The 23,434-nt window shown below is 37.3% G+C and overlaps 1 protein-coding gene across 17 annotated transcripts in view; it reads right to left on the bottom strand.

The window, feature by feature from the left end:
• Nucleotides 1–23,434, bottom strand: part of SLMAP (sarcolemma associated protein) — a 148,913-nt gene that overhangs the window by 53,322 nt on the left and 72,157 nt on the right. For 16 of the 17 annotated variants that reach the window (XR_002823310.1, XR_002823309.1, XM_023727552.1 and 13 more), the window contains exons 3-7: nucleotides 11,368–11,440; nucleotides 6,905–6,941; nucleotides 5,225–5,287; nucleotides 1,697–1,792; nucleotides 1,381–1,452 (exon numbers count right to left, since the gene is read on the bottom strand). Coding sequence is in view for 15 of the 17 variants with exons in the window: in XM_023727552.1 (XP_023583320.1) it covers nucleotides 1,381–1,452; nucleotides 1,697–1,792; nucleotides 5,225–5,287; nucleotides 6,905–6,941; nucleotides 11,368–11,440 (341 nt within the window). In the remaining 2 variants the exon portion in view is untranslated. The other variant, XM_023727613.1, reaches the window with a different exon arrangement.

Here is a 23,434-nt window from a genome sequence, read left to right as displayed (position 1 = left end):
GGGTTGTTAACCAATGTCATAAAACAGCATGTGTGTTACTGTTACATGAGGAACTATCTGTTCTGTAAGCCTTCACCTGAAGTACAATAAAATATTAAAAAAAAAAAAAAAGTTGCATTAGTAAATTATGCCTTCACAAATATATTAATTCACATTTCCAATAGAAAAAAGTGTCAAAGGAAGCTGATAATTTCTCTCAAATATACAAAATGAATTACTCTTATATTTGTCATCTTATCTACAAGCCACAATATTTACACTCATGGGCAAAAATAATCAATTACTTTCAATGGCACCAAGCATTTTAAAACAATGGTTAAACTAAAAGGAGTAAGAATATCTTGGAGAAAAAATTGATTCCAGGTCTGGGTCAAGAAATGTACAAAATGACATGTGAAGAATGTTGATAGGGAAATATCTACCACACACACACAAAAGAAAGAAATACAAAAGATGAGCCTGGAACATCTTTTCTGGTTTGACAGCAGGAAGCTCTCAAAGTTGTCCATGATTCTATCAAAAGGACTAAAGAGCCAATCTGAAGAGAGTCCCACAGGCCAAAGATGGAATAATTTGAGCATTGATAAGAAAACAAAAACTGTAATACATTGAAACACATCAAAATATGTTTAAACCTAAATTAGGGGAAAACCATCTCATGGTCATTATGTGGTGGATAAAAAGGAACCAACTCGTTACTTTGAAATACAGTAAATAAAGGGAGAAAAGCATTTATCCTGCTTTTTCTAAAGAAAGTGTACCTCAAGGTAACCAAATGGTTAATGAGGGCAGGTTTCTCTTTATAGAAATAATCCTGCTAATAAATGAAGGAATCACAGAATTATAACATCACTATTTTTGCAATCCTTAATGAAATAATGGATCCAGGCAAGGATCATCAATCATTACTAGTATCTCAAAAAGAGAGCTAACTAGACATTAGATTGTCTCCTGATGGATGTACTCATTATTATCTCTGATGTGTTCTTGGCAAAAAAATAAAATAAAACAAATATATATGTACATATAATCTAAATGAGATCAAATCTCTAGATCAAACTATCAACTTATGGGGAGGGAGAGTGAGCTAGAAGATTGCTTAAATAACAATCCAGGTAGTGGGAAATTTAGAGGGAAAATGGTCGCGTTTTTTCAAATAGTATCAGCTGTAACAGAAAAAAGAGACTTACACATAGGTGTTCATCACACAATTCTTCGTACTTACATATATGTTTGAAATTCCCCATAATGACAAAAGATTAAAAAGAATGGTGAAAACGTATAAAAATTTTAGCATCTAGTCACAATGACAGTCAAAGAAATGAAGCTATATAAAAAAATCTATGTACTTTTCTTTAGGTACCTGAGATTGATACCTACTTTGGAGCATGCCTGTAACTGGTTTCCCATAACTTCTAACCGTGATAAGAGTCTATCTTCATCTATTAAAGCCTGTTGAAGAAAAATTAAATAAATAAATAAAACCACAGGGTAATTAAATATTAACTATATAAAAACGCTTGCTCTTGCCAAAAAAAGATATCTGCTGAAAAATACTTAATTTTCAACATTTGTTCATTAGTTAGGAAAAAACTTTGTCCTTGCTTGCTACAAAATTTTAGTTTTAGTTCACTCAACATCTAGGGTATGTTAAACTATGTTTAAATGTTTCTTGAATATAAAGGCAACTGAATACCTGCCAACTGGTATCTGAAGCCTCTTGGGTGATGGCCAGTAACCGCTGTAGCGTGGCTAACTTCTGTTCCAGCATCTGTTCCCGGTGTAAGGCCTCCTAATACAAAAAATCACAAAAGAGATTCTGATAAAACTCAGCATGATTCCTTTGAGAAGTAAACAATTTGCAGCACATTCTGAAAATATTCTCATACCATACCCACTTTATACCTTACTTCCAAATGTGATAAATCTACTTTGTCAAATATGTACAGGTCCCATCATTTTAGCCTCCTGAATCATTTGTTGGGCTATAAATACTGCCGTTAGGGGTGGTCTAGCTGCAGCTTCCTCATAACATAGAAAACAAGTCACCTGTCTTTTTTTTATTCATAATTCACAAGAGTTTAAAAAGAAAAAACAACAAAGTAAACTAGAAGAAGCTAGCAGATGTTTTAGGCCTGTACATACACAGAGAGAGGGAGGGAGAGAGAAAGAAACGAAGTTACCTAAAAAGCTATGTATTTTTCCTAATGTACCTGAGATTAATACCTATACTTTGGAGCATGCCTGTAATTAAGAGAGAGATTGCTTTATTCTCACAGCCTATTGTACTTTCAGATGTTCTGATTTTCTCCCTGACTGCCTACCACCTAGCAGCAACTGAACATGTCAAAAATAAGAGCCCACCAAATGCTGGTTCAATGTAAATTAGAGGCCAAGGAGTTATCTGTTTAACTATTTGGCAGCTCCAAAGGAATATTTTAAAGAGAAAGACGCTGGCTAGCAAAGCCTGATCTCTAGGTGACTTATTAACATTTGACAGCTGTTAGGATGGTCTCCTCCACCAAGCTGAAAATGCTCACACAGCATTCAGCCATGGTTTTGGCACATCTTCTTTAAATTTCACTTTCTTCTATTCCTGTCATTATCCAGAGGACACTTACTACTCTAATAACCCTGAGCCACTTCAACAAAGAAGTGGTTGCTTCAAACACAGCACTTAAGGGCTAACGCATGAATTTACTGCTCTCCACATCCTTGATAAATAATGATGAGGAAAAACCTGGTCTAATTAGAGCTAGAGGTACTCTTTTTTTTAATATAACTTTAAAAGTATAGATTAAGGAATCTAATAAAAACCATGTCACCTCAGAACCCACATTCCAACATAGCTTAGATTTAAAAACAGACTATTTGCCACATTTATTTTAAGCCTCTAAAATATTGCCAGTATTCGGGAAGTTATACTGATGATGCAAAAGTTTTACTTAAAAACAAAACCACCAACTAATAATATCTTCACAGTCTACTTCCACTAGAGGGTGTAATTTCACCTTGTTTACTCAATTCTGTTTAGAGTTTTAGAACTCCATGAACTACATCCTAACAAAAATCTAATACTTTCAGGATTCTAAAGCATGAAAGGTACCTATTCCAGTCCTGTATTCAAAAAGTTTACAATTTACACTAGAACTTTAGCAATTCAAAAAGGGTGTATCCAAAAAGACTGTGAAGTGTAATTTTTTCTCAAAGAGTTGGAAAAGGAACAGTGACACATCAGACTTACTGTGAGTATTATACCATTTCATAGATGAGGGAAATGAGGCACAAAGGGGGTTAAACAACTTTCCCAACAGATCGTAAGTTAAAGCCAGGGATCAAATCCAGGGAGTTCTGGCTAGAGTAGAAGTTTTTAAATACTCTACTACACTGCAAGTATGTAAAACTGCTTTTCTATGGACGATTAGAGTCTCTGGATGGTGTAAAGAGTTAACAAGCTCAGTTTGCTGACTATGTATGTACCTTGAAAGAAAGGCCTGGTGATCTACTTCTGAAAAATCTGCCACTGGAAAGCCTAGGAGCACAGTTCTATTCTGGCACACATGACGTCGCCATGAGTCAGAATGACTTGCCGGCAACTGGTTTTTTATGGACGATTACATTATGCCAGGTGGAGGATCTGCCGGCAACTGGTTTTTTATGGACTATTACATTATGCCAGGTGGAGGATCTGCCGGCAACTGGTTTTTTATGGACTATTACATTATACCAGGTGGACAATCTAATGCTCTGATAACTTTCTGTTCATTTTCACAGATGCATACATTCTTTTTTTTTTTCCTGTACTTTAGATGAAGGTTTACAGAACAAACTAGTTTCTCATTAAACAGTTAGTACACATATTGTTTTATGACATTTGTTAACAACCCCATGACATGTCAACACTCTCCCTTCTCGACCTTGGTTTCCCTATTACCGGCTTTCCTGTCCCCTCCTGCCTTCTAGTCCCTGTGCCTAGGCTGGTGTGCCCCTTAAGTCTCGCTTTGTTTTATGGGCCTGTCTAATCTTTGGCTGAAGGGTAAACCTCAGGAGCGACTTCATCACTGAGCTAAAAGGGTATCCGGGGGCCATACTCTCAGGGTGTTTCCAGTCTCTGTCAGGCCAGTAAGTCTAGTCTTTTTTATGAGTTAGAATTTTGTTTTACATTTTTCTCCAGCTCTGTCCGGGACTCTCTATTGTAATCCCTGTTAGAGCAGTCAGTGGTGGTAGCCGGGTACCATCTAGTAGATGCGTACATTCTTGAGGTAGAACTGCTTTCAGTAATTAATTCATGTAAAACAACACAGGGACACAGTATCACTGGTTTGGTGGTAAACATTTTAAACAAAAGGCAACTGAAAGCCTACACATATAAAATGATTCATTCAGGCTCACAGAACTAATTGAGTAGCAGAGACCAGACAAAAACATCAATCTCCAAACTTCTGATCCATGGTGTTCCCTAACCATGCTCCCTCACCAGAATAACAAGGACTACATTCAGCCCAAATCTATGAAAACCAGAAAAATATAACACTTGTTTCCTTTTCAGAGACTTACATGACTGTTTAAATATGGTGTTAACTTCTTCAGGAGCCTTTTCCAAGTATCTGACCTACCAAGAGATCTTTCTACAGATCCAGCAGTACAGCACAGTGGTTAAGAGCACAGACTCTGAGGTTTGACTGCCGAGTACAAATCTCAGCTCTACTGCTAACTAGGTATGTGACATTATGTAACTTACTTAACCTTCCTGTCCCTCAGTTACTTCATCTGTGAAAACTGAGGTAAAATATCTACCTTCTAGAATTACTGTGAGGATTAAATGAATTAATATAGATAAAGTGTTAGAACAGACTATGGCACATAGTAAGTGCTATATAACCATTTGCTATTAATATTATTAAATAAAAAAATCTTTCCAGGTTTAATTTTATTTAAAAGTCATCTACTGATAAAGAACTATTTTGGAACTTCCTCATATCTGAAGAACAAAACTTCTCTTGCACAGAACCTTATCTCCTCTAGACTTACAATCTGATTCTTTTATCCTTTCTTCAAAGGACCTATTTTTAATATTTTGTTCTTATTTAAAAAGATTTTATTTTTGTATTAGTATCCAGCCAATAGTTCTTCACTCAATATTTAGGAACTGGCAAAATCAAATCTAGGTTGTTTAATTTTGCCTTTAGGAAAAAGACTAGGAATTATCAAGATTCATTTTTACCTGTAGATACTGAGAAAGCTGGAATAGTTCCTGAGAGTACATACTTGGAGTGTTAGCAGCAACCTAAAAACAAAATGACATCATGTCAATAGTTACACAGAACATTTTATAAAAGATTAAAGCCCAACCAATTCCTTAAAATATCTATTTATTTAAATATACAAAATAAAAATTGTTTTTCAAACTAGCAACTTTCCTTGGTTCTCAAAATATTTCTGTCTAGAATTTTAAATCACATTATAATATTATGCTGACCATTTTGAGATTTATAAGCAGGGTGGAACAAGTGCTACTTATGAAAACATTCCCTGATAAATCAAATTACAGATTTATAGCACAAAGGCAATACAGCTTTTTCTAAATCTAGAAATAATACTTCCTAAATTAATAGATCTATTTTTCTCTCCTTGAAAATTAATCTTTAAATAATGCTTTAATATGTCATAAATTTACAATTCATTTAGAAGTAGACATCTTCAAAATGGTATTTACGTATGTGTGGGGTGGCAGGACATGAAATACAACATTTTGTCCAATGGGTAGAGGCAATGAAAATATTTTTATCTTTTCTTTAAAAAACTGTAAGTAGCTTTTAAAAGGAAAAATATGGGAATAATGGTGTTTAAACATTACAAAATAGTCAAACTGCTTAGAACTCAAGAGTATTAGAAGAGGTATCTTTTATAAGGAGTTTTTTAAGGCTATGAAACATAGAACCATGTCATTATTTTTTTTTTCTTAAAAAAAAAAAAGGCACTAAAGGATTGCTGCAATATTTATCCACATCCTCAACACTATCAAATTCTAAGTATTAAGAGCATCATTTCTTACTAAGCTCTGAAAGTATATTTTTATTAGTATCATAACTAGAAGACAAAGAGGTATTATTTTTAAAAGTTAGTCCTAAACCAGCAATGACATTATTTACTTCTGAAACAATTCTTGGTGTTGCTGAAGTTGGAGTTAGCAGTGGTCACTCTAACTTCTAACAAAGGAAGCTAACAGGGAACTTCAGTTTCAAGCAGACTTTCATTCTTCTTCCAATGAATAAAAAAATGTGAAATACTTTTTCCAACAGTGATAATAAATTAGGAAGGCATATAGTTTAGTTACTACACTAAAAAAACTCAACAGCTACATTAATGTCAAAAGATGCGTTTTTTTCCCACTATTTAGCAATGATAGCTATGGTTTAATACACCATTATTTCTGAAGAAAAGAAAAATATTTCCTAACAAGCAATTAGCTCAAAGTTTCTAACAAGATCAGGTTAAAATCTTCAAGGACAATAAAAGAACAACTTCTGGGAGCCAATATTTCCATGTGTGGGCAAATACTGAACTATTTGGGTAGAAAGCTTTAATAAACATTTGCAGACAGAACAGTGTTTCAGAATAAAAATTACTAACACTCCTTACCTCTGAATAGGCACAAAACAGGTAGTCCTAGACGACAGTCAACAGATTACTTGAAATAACAAAGGCTATCCCCCCCCAAAATTTATTCCTAAATTCTCCAGATATTAAAGACTACAATAACTATATAGTTACATACATTCTATATATTTTGTTATAAAAGAGAAATAAGTTCCTAGGTAGAGCATATTAAAAACAAACAAAAACACTTCCCAAGGCTATATAGCTAAACCTATTTGGAAAAAAATAATCATTAGCAACTTACTTTGTCAACAGGACTTGGTAATGGGGCATGGATGACGCTGAAAAGTAAAATTTAGAATTTTTATCTTATTTCCTGACAGAGGAAATAGAGTTTGAGTGTACCAGCATATCTTCAACCCCAAAGTTGATGCCATTTGCCTTCATGTAATTCTTAAAAGAAAGTGAATTATTTTGCAATTCTTCATAAATGTATAGAATTCTTAGAAAACAAGGTAATGAAAATATAAACCTAGCTTTTACACAATCATTGTATTTCTAAAAACAACTTCAAAATCAAAAATGTATTAAATGTCTTCTGCATACTCAGTACTTAATAAGAGCTGCAGTGAATTCTTCAGTTATAAGATCTTCTGCACAGAAAAGAAGCACTCCTTAAGTTATTCATTTTCAGTTTTGGAATGTATAAATTAATTTCTTTTAAACTCATTCTTATAAAGGCAATCTTAAAAAGCAAAGTTCTACTGGAAAGAATGTCTGTAATTTGGAAACTTCTTCCAGTGGAGAACAACTTTTCCTAATCAAACAGCAGTGATGTTCTTCTTCACCCAGCCATCTCATACTTTAACAATGGAAATCTTCAATATATGTATGAAACTAAACACAGTATATCACTTTAAAAAAATTACATAGGCAGTGTTAATTGGTACTAACTAGCTTTTTGGCATTATAAAATTTTACTTACAAAGAGGGAGTATACTGTAGCAGTTAAGCACACATGCTTAGAAGCTATACTGGCTGGGTCTAATTTCCAGCTCTACTTACCAGCTGTGTACTCTTGGGTAAATTGCCTAAACACTATAGGTCTCAGCTTCCTCATCCATAAAATGAGGATAATAATAATAAAACAAATGCAATAGGATTATTATGAGTAGTAAATGTAATAAATAAAGGGTAGTAAATGAAATAAAGAACAGAGTAGCTAAGGAAGCCAGGGCCCCTACCTTACAGTGCTCTGTAAGATACTGTATGTGTATTGGGGGTGAGTAGAGGGGACACAGAGCAAGGATGCCACCCACGTCCCCTATCAGTTGCTAATCACTCCATATCCTAGCTGTGACTCTGGTGATGTCCAACTTGAAGAGTGACTGGGTAAGGTTCCTAGATTCAACTGGTTAATCATGTGTAAGCTGCTGAGAAACTGATCCAGCATGACTTAAAAATCAGGAATGATTTTGATCCCACTCTAATAACTGCAAATACCCTACAAACTGTTCCAATTCATCTAGTCACAAATACACTAAAATGTTGAATAAACTGGAATATGAAGTACTAGCACCCACCTCCCTTCTGAGCGTGGATCATAACCTGTACAGACTTCCAATGAGCCCATATGACCCTTTGCTATACTTCTTTGATTACAAGTCTGTGTTCTCCTCCTGACTGGTTGAGACACACAGGGAAGGAACTGTGACCAATTCACTTCTTCATCCCCACAGCCTATTACAAGGCCCTAACAGAGCTGGTACCTAATGTAGGTTTAAAAAAATTATTTACAACTTTAATTTTTCTTCTCTACTCCATAAAAATGAAATAGACATTTTAAATGTAATAGGTTCCTTTTCCTGACTATACAAATAACATATGGATTAAGGAAAATGTGTGAACTATGAGGAAATAAATAAAAATTTCCAGTGCCAGCATCTAGAGATAACCATTTTGGGTATATATTCTTTTCTCTGCAGATACGCACATATAGGGAAATGAACTTTAAGAAGTCTAAACAGAAGCTATTGGTATTGACAGAGATTATTAAAAATTCAGTTTTCTTAGTGACTCAAGTACAAAATCTTCTATTCTCATGAAAATGTGGTTAACAAATGAAAGGCTAAAAATCTAGCATATCATTCTGCAAATGACACATACTTGTATTTTACAAAAATTATCTTGGATATAGGTACATTTTGTTTGAATTATGGAAAAGTTCCATGTGCCTATACACAAACAATACAAGGGAATATAAAAAATAAAATGGAACAGTTATTTAGTGTTAGGATGAGGGATTATAGGCAATTTCTCTGATTCTTATTAGAAAATTATTTGTGCAATATAATAAAAATCAAGACAGAAAGGGCCACATAAACCAGAGACTTCATCAGCCTGAGACCAGAAGAACTAGATGGTGCCCGGCTACCACCAATGACCACTCTGACAGGGAACACAACAGAGAGTCCCTGATGGGGGAGAAAAGCGGGATGCAGAACTCAAATTCTAGTAAAGAGACCAGACTTAACAGTCTGACTGAGACTGGAGGAACGCCAGAAAGCATGGCCTCTGGACTCTGTCAACCCAGAACTAAAATCATTCCCGAGGCCAACTCTTCAGACAAGGTTAGACTGGACTATGGGACATTAAATGACACTCAAGAAGAGTGTGCATCTTAGCTCATATAGATGCATGAGACTAAATGGGCAGCTCCTGTCTGGAGGTGAGATGAGAAGACAGAGAGCGTTAGGAGCTGGTTGAATGGACACGGGAAGTCAGGGGTGGAAAGGAGGAGTGTGCTATCACAGTACAGGGAGAGCAATTAGGGTCACATAACAATGTATGTATAAATTTTTGTACGAGAGACTAACTTGAATTGTAAACTTTCACTTAAAGTACAACAATAAAAATTTTTTAAAAAATCAAGGAAGAAAAAGAGTAAGTTTTTTGAGAACTACTCACTGAGGATCTTAAAAAGCACTGAATTTTATGTACACAATGAATTGTAAACTATAAATCGTTCTGACACACCCCAAAACACCTTAATTGCTAAAAAATATTAAATTCTAATAATAGAAACAGCTAATGTTCATCATGTGCTTATTTTATGCCAGGCACTGTGCTAAGCTGTTTAACTGCACAATCTTGTTTAATCCTCATAAAATTCCTGCTCAATAGGCACTATATTGTCTTCATTTTTCAAATGAGGAAAGTGAGGCTTGAGCAAGTCATAAAACAGGTGGAGTTGGACTTTGAACCAGACTATCTACCTCTAAAGATCATGTGATCTTCCTTCAGTTCTAGAGAAATGCCTGTTCAAAATTCATTTTCTCCAGAAGTCAGCCAGATTATGTACAATGAAACCGGTAACATTTTAAGTGATGCTGAGGTTCAACCACGTAAGAAAAACCAAACAATGAGAAGGAAACAGGAGCAAAGATTAAAAGCATTGTGGAAACAAGAGGGATAAGGACACAGTTCACTGAAAGAGACTAAAAAAATTCACATGCCATACTAGATCGAACTTGAGAACACAGATGACTCCTTACGTAACTGCTCAAAGCTTTTGAATCCATGAAGGAAAAATCTCATTATCAAATGCAAACATCAAGGTCGTTAAGAAGTCATACAGTATTTGTTGATTAATAGTTACATTTATTTCTAAAACCTTAACTCTTAACTCATAAAAGCTGAGTAACATTACAGTTACTAAAGTTGATTGCAATTTTTAGATTTTGTACTTGAGTCACAAAGAAAATGGATTTTTAAAAATTTCTATTAATACTAATAATTTCTATTATGAAATTAAACTGTAATTTAAGACAGGAACCAAAGTAATGTTTTAAATTTAAAATGTTCTCAAATTTCTGCTTTTCTTCAGATACGCTTAAAGATATGTAGTAGCTTCTAACTGAAACATAAAATATAATGATGCTAATGAAAGCACAGACTATCGCAGTAATGGAAGGGCCTGTCTCTTTTTCTTTCTCTACTCACTACTCTACTTTGCCTTCAGCTTATTGCTTCTCTAAACCTCCCACCCTCAGATCTTTGTCTCTGCTTAGGAAACACAGAAAATACTGTGTTGGGCATAGAAAACAATCTTCTAAAATATTCAAAGTTTTCCCCTAAAATAAAAATGTTGACATTTAATGATTGCTCAGCTCCCCCCAACACTTCACAGTGATTATCTGTGAAAAGCACAAGATCATTTTAACATTTACATTTTACGAGTAATTTTCCCCTTTCAAATTCTGTCCTCCTCTAAGTGACTTTTCCACTACCTCATAAAAAAATAAACATGACATTGGGAAAGAAACTCCCACCAAAATAAGTTACTAACCATATCAACATCCTCAAGGTCCTATGAGATTGTGATTCTGGCATTCACTTTATAGGCAAGCATAGCTTAAGAAGTTTTATACTGAATGCAGATCAAAAGGAATGGAGTTAATTATTACTCACCAATAACTTAAATACCCCGAACATTTTGACAAATAACTAATGATCCATCAGAACATAAACTGTAAAGTCAAATCTGGCAACAAAATAATCTCTGCCTCCTTATATACTATTATTTACTAGAATTGCAACTAATATAAAAAGTAGTTAAACTGAAGTGTATTATACTTCAAAGAGTACTATTTCAATTTTTTCAACGTAATTAAAATAATCCTGAAGTATTAACACTATACCATCATCCAGAATATTATTAACCAAAGTAATTAATCCAAAAACTTCACAGCACTTAATTATACTCACTCTGAGCGGAGCCGGGCTTCCATACCATCTGGTAGAAAAAGTTTTATTGTGGAAACAATACATCCATGGGTAACTGATAGAAACAAACAAAATGGATTAAAGTAATTGCTTAAAAATATAACACTTCATACCCTTCATATTTAAACATGTATTTTGTTCTTAAACGTAGCAACTTCTGGGAAAGAAAATAAACCTGGTGATTTAATGACAATATTCATTACCCAAGAGAAATTCATCCCTGTCCAGAATGAATCACAATTCCACCATAGACTATGGAAAGGTCTGTTTTGAAAAAGTGTGCTACCCTCCAATTCTACAGTCAGTAAAAGGTCAGCTGATTACATAAAAAAACACTTGACAGGGGAAACGCACTTTGTCCCCCATCTGCTAACTCCTATTCCTCAGTTTAAAATATAGCCCTTATCCCAAATTCTCATGTTCCCAGCCCATAACTCCTTTCCACACCTCACGGAACTCTAAAATTCTCCATAATACAGTTTGGAATATGCCTATCAATCTCCATTTTGTGGATGAGAAAACTAAAATCCCAGACAAGTGAAAGCGACTCTGTAACTCTCTGCTATTAAGTGTCTGAGATTCTCAGTTCAGTTTTTAAAATTTTTGTTGTGTTTTCTTGATGGTTGTTTCCCTACCAACCACTATCAAACATCTTTATATAACATCACACTAGTCACTTTGTAAGTAACTTTTCATCTTTGCTTCTTACTTCTTCCTTTTCCTACTGAAGATTTCAAGAGACATAACTCCAACAGGAGCCCTGGTGGTGCAGTGGTTAAGTGCTCAGTTGCTAACGAAAGGTCGGCGGTTCGAACCCACCTGCCGCGCCACGGAAGAAAGATGTGGCAGGTGGCTTCCATAAAGATTACACAGCCTTGGAAACCCTATGGAGCAGTTCTACTCTGTCCTATAGGGTTACAACAAGTCGGAATCAACTTGATGGCAATGGATTTTAACCCCCCAGAAGCTGTACTTGTACAGAGCTTCTTTTTGTGTGTGGGTTTTACAGAGAAAAGAAAAAAATTCTGGTTTTAAGGGTGATGGTTTTTATTTCTCTGTTCTTCAGATATTATATATTCCAGGATTCAGAGTTAATTTATTGAGTTCACCAAACTAACTCTGATTAAGAGCTAATGAGGGTGATGAAAATATACTTTACCATGACTGGAACAGTGGTTATGTGACTATATACAATTATCAAAACTGAGTGAATTATGTATGTAAAGTTAGTGTTATAAGTAAATCATACCTCAATAAAGCTGATTTTAAAAAACAGAGCTAATGTATTTATATGGGTATACCTTATTAAATGATCATGCCCATAAATCACCAAAATAATATTATAAACATAAAGTAATACGATTGCCTTGTCACCTGGAAATACACATTAAACGTAAGGAATTTAGCAGTTTATTCAATATCAGTTTTCATTAACTAACAGATGTCGTCCCATCTATGGGAAAGATTCTAAACTGTCTGCCTAGTATAGCAATCATAGAATGCACCACTAGGCTCCTGCCATCCTTTCTGGCTTCACCTTCTATTCTGCTACCACAGATTTTCTATGCAAAACCAAGCCACCTGCACAACTCCAAACACCTTACCTTTCACAACCCCATGCCTTTCATACAAGCTGTCCCTTCTGTCAATGATGTTCTTTACCGCGATGCCTGCATGGCCAAATGTGACTTATTCTCTAGGCTCAGACTTTGTACTTCCTTCATCAAAGTTCATATCTGAATTAGGTGTCCCCAGAGCATCCTGCATCTACTTCTCGTAACATTAAGCACACTGCATTGTGAATATTTATCATTTACACATCAGTTAAACTCAATTCTTTCAGGCCAGCAAGGGTTGGTTGCTTCTCACTTTTTAAACCCCAGTACTTAGCAGAGTATCTACTACATGTACACATTTAATCAATGTTTATTGACTATGTCAAAGAACATGCCTGGCAGTTCCTCCAAAAATTTAATACAGAATTATCACATGACCCAGTAATTTCACTCCTAGGTATATATCCAAAGAACTGAAAGCAGCAATTCAAACAGACACATGTATACCAACATTCATGGCAGCATTAATCACAATAGTCAAAAGGTGGAAACAACCTAAATGTCCATCAACAGAGGAATGGATAAATGAAATGTGGTACATACACACAAGGGAATATTATTCAGCCATAAAGAGAAATAAAGTTCTGATACATGCTACGACATGAATGAATCTTGAAATCATTATGCTGAGTGAAATAAGTTGGTCATAAAAGGACATTGTATGATCGCACTTATATGAAATATCTAGAACAGCGAGATGCATGAAGACCATAGTTTATTACTAGTTACCAGAGGTGGAAGGGAGAGGGAAAGGGGGATTAGTAATTAAGAGGCACCGAGTGTCTGTTAAGGGTGATGAAAAAACTTAGAAACAGATGCAGTGATGGTGGCACAACATGGTGAATGTAATTAATGGCACTGAATTTTATATGTAACAATGATTGAAATGGCAAATGTTTTCTTACATATATACTTTTTTACCACAATTTTTTAAAAGAATTGTTTAAATGCCTGGTTACTATTGTACAGCTTCCCTTACTCAGTAGTAGAGATGTCTCTTACTTTAAGGATAGCGGAGTGGAGCTCATCTCCATTTGAAGAACCTCCTAATCCCCTCCTCTCTCTGGCAGAAGACAGGGAAGAGATGATTTTTAACAGCTCTATGGGCTCCCCCAGAGATTTACTATAAGCAGGCTACAATAAATACAGGAGCACAATAAGAAAATCCAGCAATACCAACACTTTACCAATATATTTAAATTGGTAATAAAGTTATTGTTATTTTAAAGAAAAATAGGTGGAGTGAGTTACAAAATAAAACTGCAGTGCCAGAGATGACAACCTGTGGTATATTAAGTCAGGAATTCTGTTGTTCAGATATATCACCTTGAAGCACAACTAATAGAATAATGCACAAATCTATAAGTAGAACCAAAGGCTAATACTGACTGGGCAGTACAGGGTTGCTGCACTGCTGAAGGCAGTCAGACACCACATCTGACTAAGTGGACAAGCTAGTTCAGCCAACTGTGCCTTTAAAAAGATTCTCATGACAACCAGATACATAGATGCATAGAAATGTTATTGCTCTGATTTGCAACGGGCAAGCATTTAAAGCAACCCAACTCTACATAGCAGCATTTCCCCAAATGAAGTGCTAGCAGGTGTTAACAAAAAAGGATTCTGGGGTCAGATGACTTTGGGAAACACTTGGTTAAAAGAGGTTTAAATAGACTTTTATTTTCTTAAACCAAGGCTTTCTCAGAGTTTAATGGGCTTGTGTCCATCATGAGGTTCTAAAGGTAAGGTGCATTTTCCAAAGTTATTTGATCAGAGTCTCCCACCTCCCCTCTTTTAGGCACACTTATGCAGGAACTGGTATTATGAAGAAAATATTTTACATACTGCTCAGAAGCATTCTATGAGGCACTCTTAAAACATATTTTGCTCTCAAAAATCACCTTGAAACATTATTATCACCGTATTTCCAACACTCAAAAACAAAACTGAATATAAATCACAATTTAAACAAGTTCTCCAGGGGAAAAAAAAAACAATTGCCACATTACACATGCACTGTAAATCAATGTAAGTTTCAGAAATGTTAAACCATGAAAGTCTGAATCACGGAAACCAGGTATCTGCAGAAGGAAAATCCACAATTACCTGCTATAGTAGAAGACTTTATTAAACATCAGAATTAAGACTATATACAAGCTGACTGCCATTTATTTGTATGTGTGCAGTGATTTTTTTCTGTTATACAGACTATTTGGCTTTTGAGTTAACATATTTATTTTGTGGTATGCAGCCAGTCTTTTCTATCGCCTCCTCACACGAACGCCACTTAGAGGAGGACGCGTGCTGCTTTGACAAGTCTGAAAACTATCGGAGGCCCTGTACTGGAGACTGGAACTTCTGGCTATGCTGTAGTCTGGCTCTATCTCCGTTCCTGCACTAAGTAGAAAAGCCAATATTTCTCTAAACTTGACAGTGGCTCAAAGGATCTCTTGAAATGACTGGCAGTAATAGGAAGTGCCATATAAAAGCCCAAGCAACATTTACAAAAACCAAGACTTAGATGAGAGGTGTTAACATTTCCAGACTGGGAAATGATTTGCTTATTTGCCTTTCTGACTGCATTCAAAGGCAAAGCAGTTATAAGAACTTTCCAATCTAAATTTTTAGCATCATAAAGCTTCTAATCCTTAGTCTCCCCGCCACCCTCCCAAGTTAGAAAAGAGGCAGGGAACCTAGCATTTGCTGAGTACACAATACTCTTTGAATTTTTTTTTTTTACATTTTAAGATTAATATTCCATCCTTCATGTGTGAGCTGGAGTTCAGCTATAAAAAACTTTCCCTCTTCAACTACTTCTTTACCCTGAGGAACAACCCTACAGGATAGGTAGGATAAATGTTTTATTTTTTCCTTTTATTTATCTGTTTTCAGAATGATAAATTGGCCTCCTAAGTTATTCCAAAACGGATCAAATGTTTTTTTCTTTGTAGTACCACTAAGCTCATGGATTTCAACATACTTGATATATTTGGATCCTCTGTTGTTGCTATTATGTGATGCTCAAATCGTCCCATCTTTGACCAGTGGGAACTACTTCATGTTAATTCCCGAGTCTTTTGACAGGACTGTATCAGTCTTCACTGCCTTCTGGTATGACAAAATCTTCTAGGCTCACTTTGCACATTTCCTGCCCCAGATTCAGAGTCAACTACTTCTCCAAGGAGTCCTGTTTCTATCTATTTGGTGGGGGAAATCCTTTCTCTAGGTATGAGGATTCATTTGCTACTTTATTTCTCTAGCATACTATGAAAAGATATTGCTCGTTGGCTTATTTTTCAACTCACCTATGAGGAATGGTGGTTCTCTGGGTTTACGTGTTTGCTCAATAAACATTCAGAGAACCTGCTGGCACAAAGTAATATGCTGGGAATGACAGGAAAAACCAAGATGATTAAGGTCCCTGTCCTTGAGGAGATTTCAATTTAGAGACAACAAACCAGAAATACCTAACAACACAGGGTAAAAAAATCACAAATGCTACATGAGGCACAACAAGGAAATTTGGAATGAACAAGGGCAGGGGACCATCTGTTAGGGAGGCTTGCATGTTATGATGCTGAACAGGTTTCGGCAGAGCTTCCGGACCAAGACGGACTAGAAAGAAAAGTCTGGCGATCTACTTTTGAAAACTCAGCCAATGAAAACCTTAAGGATCACAACAGTCCGATCTCACCGATCATGGGTCGCCGTAAGTTGAGCCGACTCAACAGCAGCTAACAACAACAACAACAAGGGCAGGGGAAGGCTTTATGAAAAGGGCAAAAAGAAAAATGACTAGGATCTCAAAAGCTGTCAATCCTGGAAGGAAAGGCAGAGAGAATGGCATGCAACAAAGAAACCAGAAAAGTGCGTGAGAATGTACATGCAAGAAGGGCAGCTGGAGGAGACTGGAAAGAGAGGTTAAAGAATCTACATTTCAAGGCACTCTAGGAGCCAGGCCCCATGTGAAATATGCCATACACGTTAGCTACTTGCCACAAACCATATAAATAGCTATTTTTATATCTTAGACATGTTATCAGAAGGGACCAGTCCCTGGAGAAGGACATTATGCTTGGTAGAGGGTCGGCAAAAAAGAGCAAGACTCTCAGTGAGATGGACTGACACAGTGGCTGCAGCAATGGGCTCAAACATAGCAACAACTGTGAGGATGGCCCAGGACCGGGCAGTGTTTCATTCTGTTGTACACAGGGTTGCTATGAGTCGGAACCAACTTGACAGCACCTAACAACAACAACAAAAATAAAAAGATGGTTTTTTGTGCATCAGTGTACTAACACTAAAAACAATGGAAGCATAATTTTAAAATTACCCATTATGCAGCTATTAAAAAGGAATAAATTATTTTACAGATAAAGCAACTAAAGTTCAAAGAGGCTGGAGTAACTCATTTGAAGATCTAGGATTCAAAAAATTGTTTCTATATACCATATTACTTCTAATTAGTCCAGCTTAACCACTTAACATATATTAAGAGGAGTAATGGGAAATAAAGTCAAAAGATTGAATTGACATTTTGAGCAGCCCTCGAGTATACAATTAAGCATTTTAGACTTTATTCTGCAGTATGGCATGGCTACTTAAGGCTTTTAAAAGCAAGAGAATTACATAAATAAAGCTGTATTACAAAGATACTCCACAAGCAGTGGGTTAGCAGAGTATGGTGGCCAGAGGTGGGGAGCTCCTGCAACACTCTCGGGTGGCAACAGAATAATAGGAATTAGCGGGAAAGGGAGGAAAACGGACTAGGTGACATAGCTGCTGGAGATAAGAGACAGGATCCAGAAGGGATGCCAAGATTCTTAGCTACTGTGTCCGGGAGAATGATGGAGCAATAAAAGAAATTGGGAAGTCAGTAGAATCCTCTAGCTTGAAGGGGAAATTAAGGTTTACACCGAGTAATTACAAGGTAACAACAGGACATTCGGTAGGAAACAACAAACAAGCTGCTGGAAACACAGATATAGAGCCAGCAAGAATGGATTCTAAGCAGACAGGGTAAGAAGGGGAACTTGCTGCCAAGAATTTAATTGAGCAGGGTTCTTAAAAGCAGTTGTACAACAAAATCACTCAGGGTTTTTTAAAAATAGGTATGTCCAGGCCACATACCTAGCAATTCTTCTTCTTAGGGCTGAACGGTTGGGTCCAGGCATCTGCAGTTTTACAAAGCGCTGCACGTAATTTTGGTGCACAGCCTGGGTTGAGAATTCATTTTTAAATGAACAAAAGAAGACTGTCATGCTACAAGGAAGGCTCCCTCACGTCAACTCAGTGAATTTGGTGCAGTCTATGCTGCATCAGCTTTGTGATTTCCCCTATTAATGGCAAACAAAGATGATATAAATGATTCACAGGGTTCTACTAATAATAACAGTACCTGGCCCTGAGCTAAGCACTTTATATACATTCTTTCAATGTTCCCTCAAGCCTTTGAGGTAGGGCAGTGCAATGGATTGCTTCTACATGTCCTTCCTTGCCATGGTCTCGTACCTCCCACCAAATGACTGAGTGGGACTATGCAAATGAGGTGCCTATGGCCCACCAAGAGGACTGGAAAGCTTGCTAATACTGCAAATAAGGTGCATGGCACCCTTGTGGGGGTGAGATTGTGCAAATAAGGTGTACGGAACCCTAATGAGGAGATTGGTCAGTTTTGCCATCCCACTAGGCTTAAAATGAGCCATCCCAGAGATGGACAGGGGCAACCTGACTATCACCAAGAAGAAAAGAAGAAAAGTAGCGGAGCAAGTACTTAGGACACAGGATCCCAGCACTGAGAACCTCCTAGACCCAGGAGACAGAGAGAGAGAGAGCTGTTAACATCGGAGATGGAGAGAAACAGCAGCAGAGAAACAGGGCAGCAGAGGCAGCAAAACCAGGAGACCAGTAGGAGATGGTGCCATGGGCTTCCCAGCCCACAAAGTGAGAAAAGTGAGCACGTTTGGCCAGCAGGATTGCTGATGAGTGGGGTGCCTCCGGACATTTGATGACAGAGCTAAGCTCACTGATCCATGACCCTTGGAGCTAAAGAGCTCTGTAACACTTGCGCAAGCTGGGCAGAGGCTGGGCCGAGAGGCCATGGGACTGAGGGTGAGAGAGAGGCCTGCCCTGCGGGCATGGCTGAGAAGAGGCTGTCCTGATCAAAGAATGTATCCTGAATTGTAACCTGCTACTTCCCTAATAAACCCCGTAATTATGAGTATGGTTTCTGAGTTCTGTGTGGCCAGTGTAACAAATTATCAAACCCAGCAGAGAAGTAGAGAGTGCCATGGGAGGGATGTCTGGTGTCAGAATTGGTAAAAATGTTGGAGGGTGGAAGTAAGCTTGACCTCTGCTTCAGAGGAATCAGCCTTGGACTGTAGATCTTGAATCTCCTTCTCCCTTGTGAAGTTAGCGGAGGTCAGACGCCTCTGTCACGCCATTTTTACAGGTAGGTAATAGTCTAATGATTCGCTTTTTTTAAGATGAGGAAACTAAAGCTTAGACAGGTTAAGGAGAACAGTAGAATAAAAAGAGCAGTCGGTAACAAAGTTTTTCGATTCCCAATCCTCACATTAAGCCTCTGGGATTAGGAGAAAGGTTGCCAAAATCCTGCAAGTGGCCATCTAAGATGCATCAATTGGTCCCAACCACCTGGAGTAAAGGAGAATGAAGAACACCAAAGACACAAGGAAAGTAGTAGCCCAGGAGACAGAAAGGGCCACATAAACCAGAGACTTCAACAGCCTAAGACAAGAACTAGATGGTGCCCAGCTACTACCAATGACCGCCCTGACAGGGAACACAACAGAGTCCCTGATGGAGCAGGAGAAAAGTGGGGTACACAACTCAAATTCTAGTAAAAGACCAGACTTAATGGTCTGAGACTGGAGGAACCCCGGAAAGCATGGCCCCTGGATTTTCTATCAGCACAGAACTAAAACAATTTCCGAGGCCAACTCTTCAGACAAAGATTGGACTGGACTGTGGGACATAAAATGATGCTCGTGAAGAGTGTGCTTCTTAGCTCAAGTAGATACATGAGACTAAATAGGCAGCTCCCGTCCAGAGGTGAGATGAGAAGGCAGAGAGGGTTAGGAGCTGGTTGAATGGACATGGGAAATCGGGGGTGGAAAGGAGGAGTGTGCTGTCACAGTATATGGAGAGCAATTAGGGTCACATAACAATGTATGTATAAATTTTTGCATAAGACACTAACTTGAAACGTAAACTTTCACTTAAACTACAACAATAAACAAAAAAAATCTTGCTTGAGAAAAAGTGGTAGAAGGGACTTGTAAAATGGTGGGTGAAGATCTATGGGGCATTTTAAAACGTATTCAACCCGTATGTGCCAGGTCAAGTGCGGGGATTCTACAATGAACAAGAGAGACACAGTACCCGTCCTTGCACAGTTCACAGTTCAGTGAGGGAGCTGACAAGCTCTTTCAAAGTATCATGAGTGCAAGGTGCAGCCCTGGCAGGAAGGAAACCTCTAGTCCAGTGCAGAAGGATCGAGAAAGGTTTCTAGGAGTAGGAAACAGCATGTGCCAAGTGCTTAGAGGCCAGAGTTTGTTTGTTTTATTACAGGGAATAAAACTAATTCAGTGCAGTTGGAGCATGAAGCAGAAGAAAGATGCCATAGAAATTGCTCATAATAGGCCTTTTGTTGATAGGGGCTTAATCAAGGAACAGATATTGGTGAAGTGGACCTGGACAGACGAAGAGCTGACAGGAGTTACAGGTGAAGTTTATAAAAACAAGCTTTGCAACAGTGGGTTACTGTAATGGTGTGTGACCCAGAAAACTCATGCTCTGGCTAAGCAGTTTGTAGGTTTAGAAAAGAGAAGTGACCAGTGGGTTGTTAAGGCCCAGGACCAGGCATGTGGCTTTCTCTCTTCCATTTGTCTTTTCTTTCAAAAAATTCTATTTGAATGTCAACCTACTTGTTTATAACGATATTGTATGTCTATAAACCAAAAACCTGTTGCCATCGAGTCGATTCCAACTCACAGCAACCCTGTAGGACAGAGCAGAACTGCCCTATAGAGTTTCCAAGGAGTGGCTGGTGGATTCGAACTGCTGACTTTTTGGTTAGCAGCCGTAGCTCTTAACCACTGCGCCACCAGGGCTCCATATTACATCTGCAGAGTAGGTTATCTGTACAGGCCTGACAAGTTGAGTTTTCTCCTGGGAGCCAAACTACATGGAAAGCTGAAAATCAAAAGCAGCTTGTTTTTGGAGAGCTTGGAATAGAAGAAGACATACTGATGTGAACTGGTATGTTTAGTGGCATCAGGTTCGTATCACCTTTTTAACAAAATCCCGATTATTTATATCCTTTTTTTAAAATTTCTTTTTACGTATAAAAAAAAAAAAAACAAAAAACCAAGCCTGCTGCCATCGAGTCAATTCTGATTCATAGCAACGTATGCTGTTGTTATTGTTGTTAGGTGCCATCAAGTCGGTTCTGACTCACAGCGACCCTACGTACAACAGAATGAAACACTGCCCAGTCCTGCGCCATCCTCACAGTCATTGTTATGCTTGAGCCCATTGTTGCAGCCACTGTGTCAACTCATCTTGTTGAGGATCTTCTTCTTTTTCACTCATCCTCTACTTTACCAAACACCATGTGCTTCTCCAGGGACTGATCCCTCTCGATAACATGTACAAAATACGTGAGACAAAGTTTTGCCATCCCTGCCTCTAAGGACCATTCTGGCTGTACTTGTTCCAAGACAGATTTGTTCCTTCTTCTGGCAGTCCATAGTATATTCAATATTCTTCTCCAACACCACAATTCAAAGGCATCAATTCTTCTTCTGTCTTCTCCATTCATTGTCCAGTTTTCACATGCATATGAGGCAACTGAAAACACCAAGGCTTGGGTCAGGCACACCTTAGTCTTTTTATTCACCCATTGTTGTTCAGTCAATTCCGACTCACAGCAACCCTTTTTATAGATCTTATAGTCTTTTTGAATCTGCAATCAATACCCGTGGAAGCAGCAGTCAAGAAATCAAAAGATGCACTGCATTGGGCAAATTGGCTGCAAAAGACCTCTTTAAAGTGTTGGAAAGCAAAGACGGCCCCTTGACTAAGGTGCGCCTGACCCAAGCCATGATGTTTTCAATTGCCTTATCTGCGTGCGAAAGCTGGACAATGAATAAGGAAGACCAAAGAATTGACACCTTTGAATTGTGGTGTTGGCGAAGAATACCGAATATACCATGGACTGCCAAAAGAACAAACAAATCCGTTTTGGAAGAAGTACAGCCAGAACGCTCCTTAGAAGCAAGGATGGCAAGACTACATCTCACATACTTTGGACATTTTATCAGGAAGGATCAGTCCCTGGAGAAGGACATCATGCTTGATAAAGTAGAGGGTCACTGAAGAAGAGGAAGACCTTCAACGAAATAGGCTGACACAGTGGCTGCAACAATGGGCTCAAGCATAGCAACGACTGTGATGATGGCGCAGGACTGGGCAGTGTTTCATTCTGTCATGCACAGGGTCACTATGAGTCAGAACCGATTCGGCAGTACCTAACAACAACAACAATATAGTCTTTTTATAGGTCCCCACAAACTACTATTTTTTAAATCATCCACATGTATAATTTTACATCTTTACTATAGATATATTCAAATATCTTGTTGTTCATTGCACGCATTTACTCTTTATATAAACGTATTATACCATACACATTGTTCTGCAATTTGCTTGAGATAACGTTTGAGATTTATCTTTGTTGATATATGCAAATTTAGTTCATTCATTTTCACTGTCATATAGTATTTTTTCCTATTTTTACCCTCTTTTACTAAGAATTTTAAATTTTACTTAGCTTTTTCTTTTCGTTCTATTTATTTAGATGTTTACTTACGGGTAACCCCTAAATTCGATCAAATGTCTTTTCACCATCTTTTAGCTATATAGTTAGATGGTTTTTTGGATTTTATTTGTATAATTTGTTGACAGCTTTTCAGATATTGAACCATCCTTGCATTCCTGGAATAAACCCTACTTTGTTGCTTATTCTAGTTTCATTTCTGAATTTAATTTACTAATATTTTAGTTAGAATTTTTCATCTATTGTCAAAAGTGAAATTTTCTTTTTTGTACTATGTATCTTTATCAGAGTTTGGCATTAATGATACGCTGGCTTCTTTAAAGGATTTTGGGAGGTTTCTAACTTTATCAGTGTTTGGAAATGTTTAAATTAACATTGGATTTATCTTGTTTATTTAAAGTAAGATCAAATTCATCTGTGAATCCCTCTCTTCCTGCTATCATTTTCTTTTTTAGGTCAGTGTTTTTTTTAACTGTACTTTAGATAAAGGTTTACGGAACAAATAGTTTCTCATTAAACAGTTAGTACACATACTGTTCTATGACAATGGTTAACAACCTCATGACATGTCAAC

This window comes from Trichechus manatus, unplaced genomic scaffold (assembly GCF_000243295.1).
Source record: "Trichechus manatus latirostris isolate Lorelei unplaced genomic scaffold, TriManLat1.0 scaffold00001, whole genome shotgun sequence".
Classification (NCBI taxonomy): Eukaryota; Metazoa; Chordata; class Mammalia; order Sirenia; family Trichechidae; genus Trichechus; species Trichechus manatus.
The sequence above is the reverse complement of the archived record's forward strand: the minus strand, read 5'-3'. Positions and strand labels throughout refer to the sequence as shown.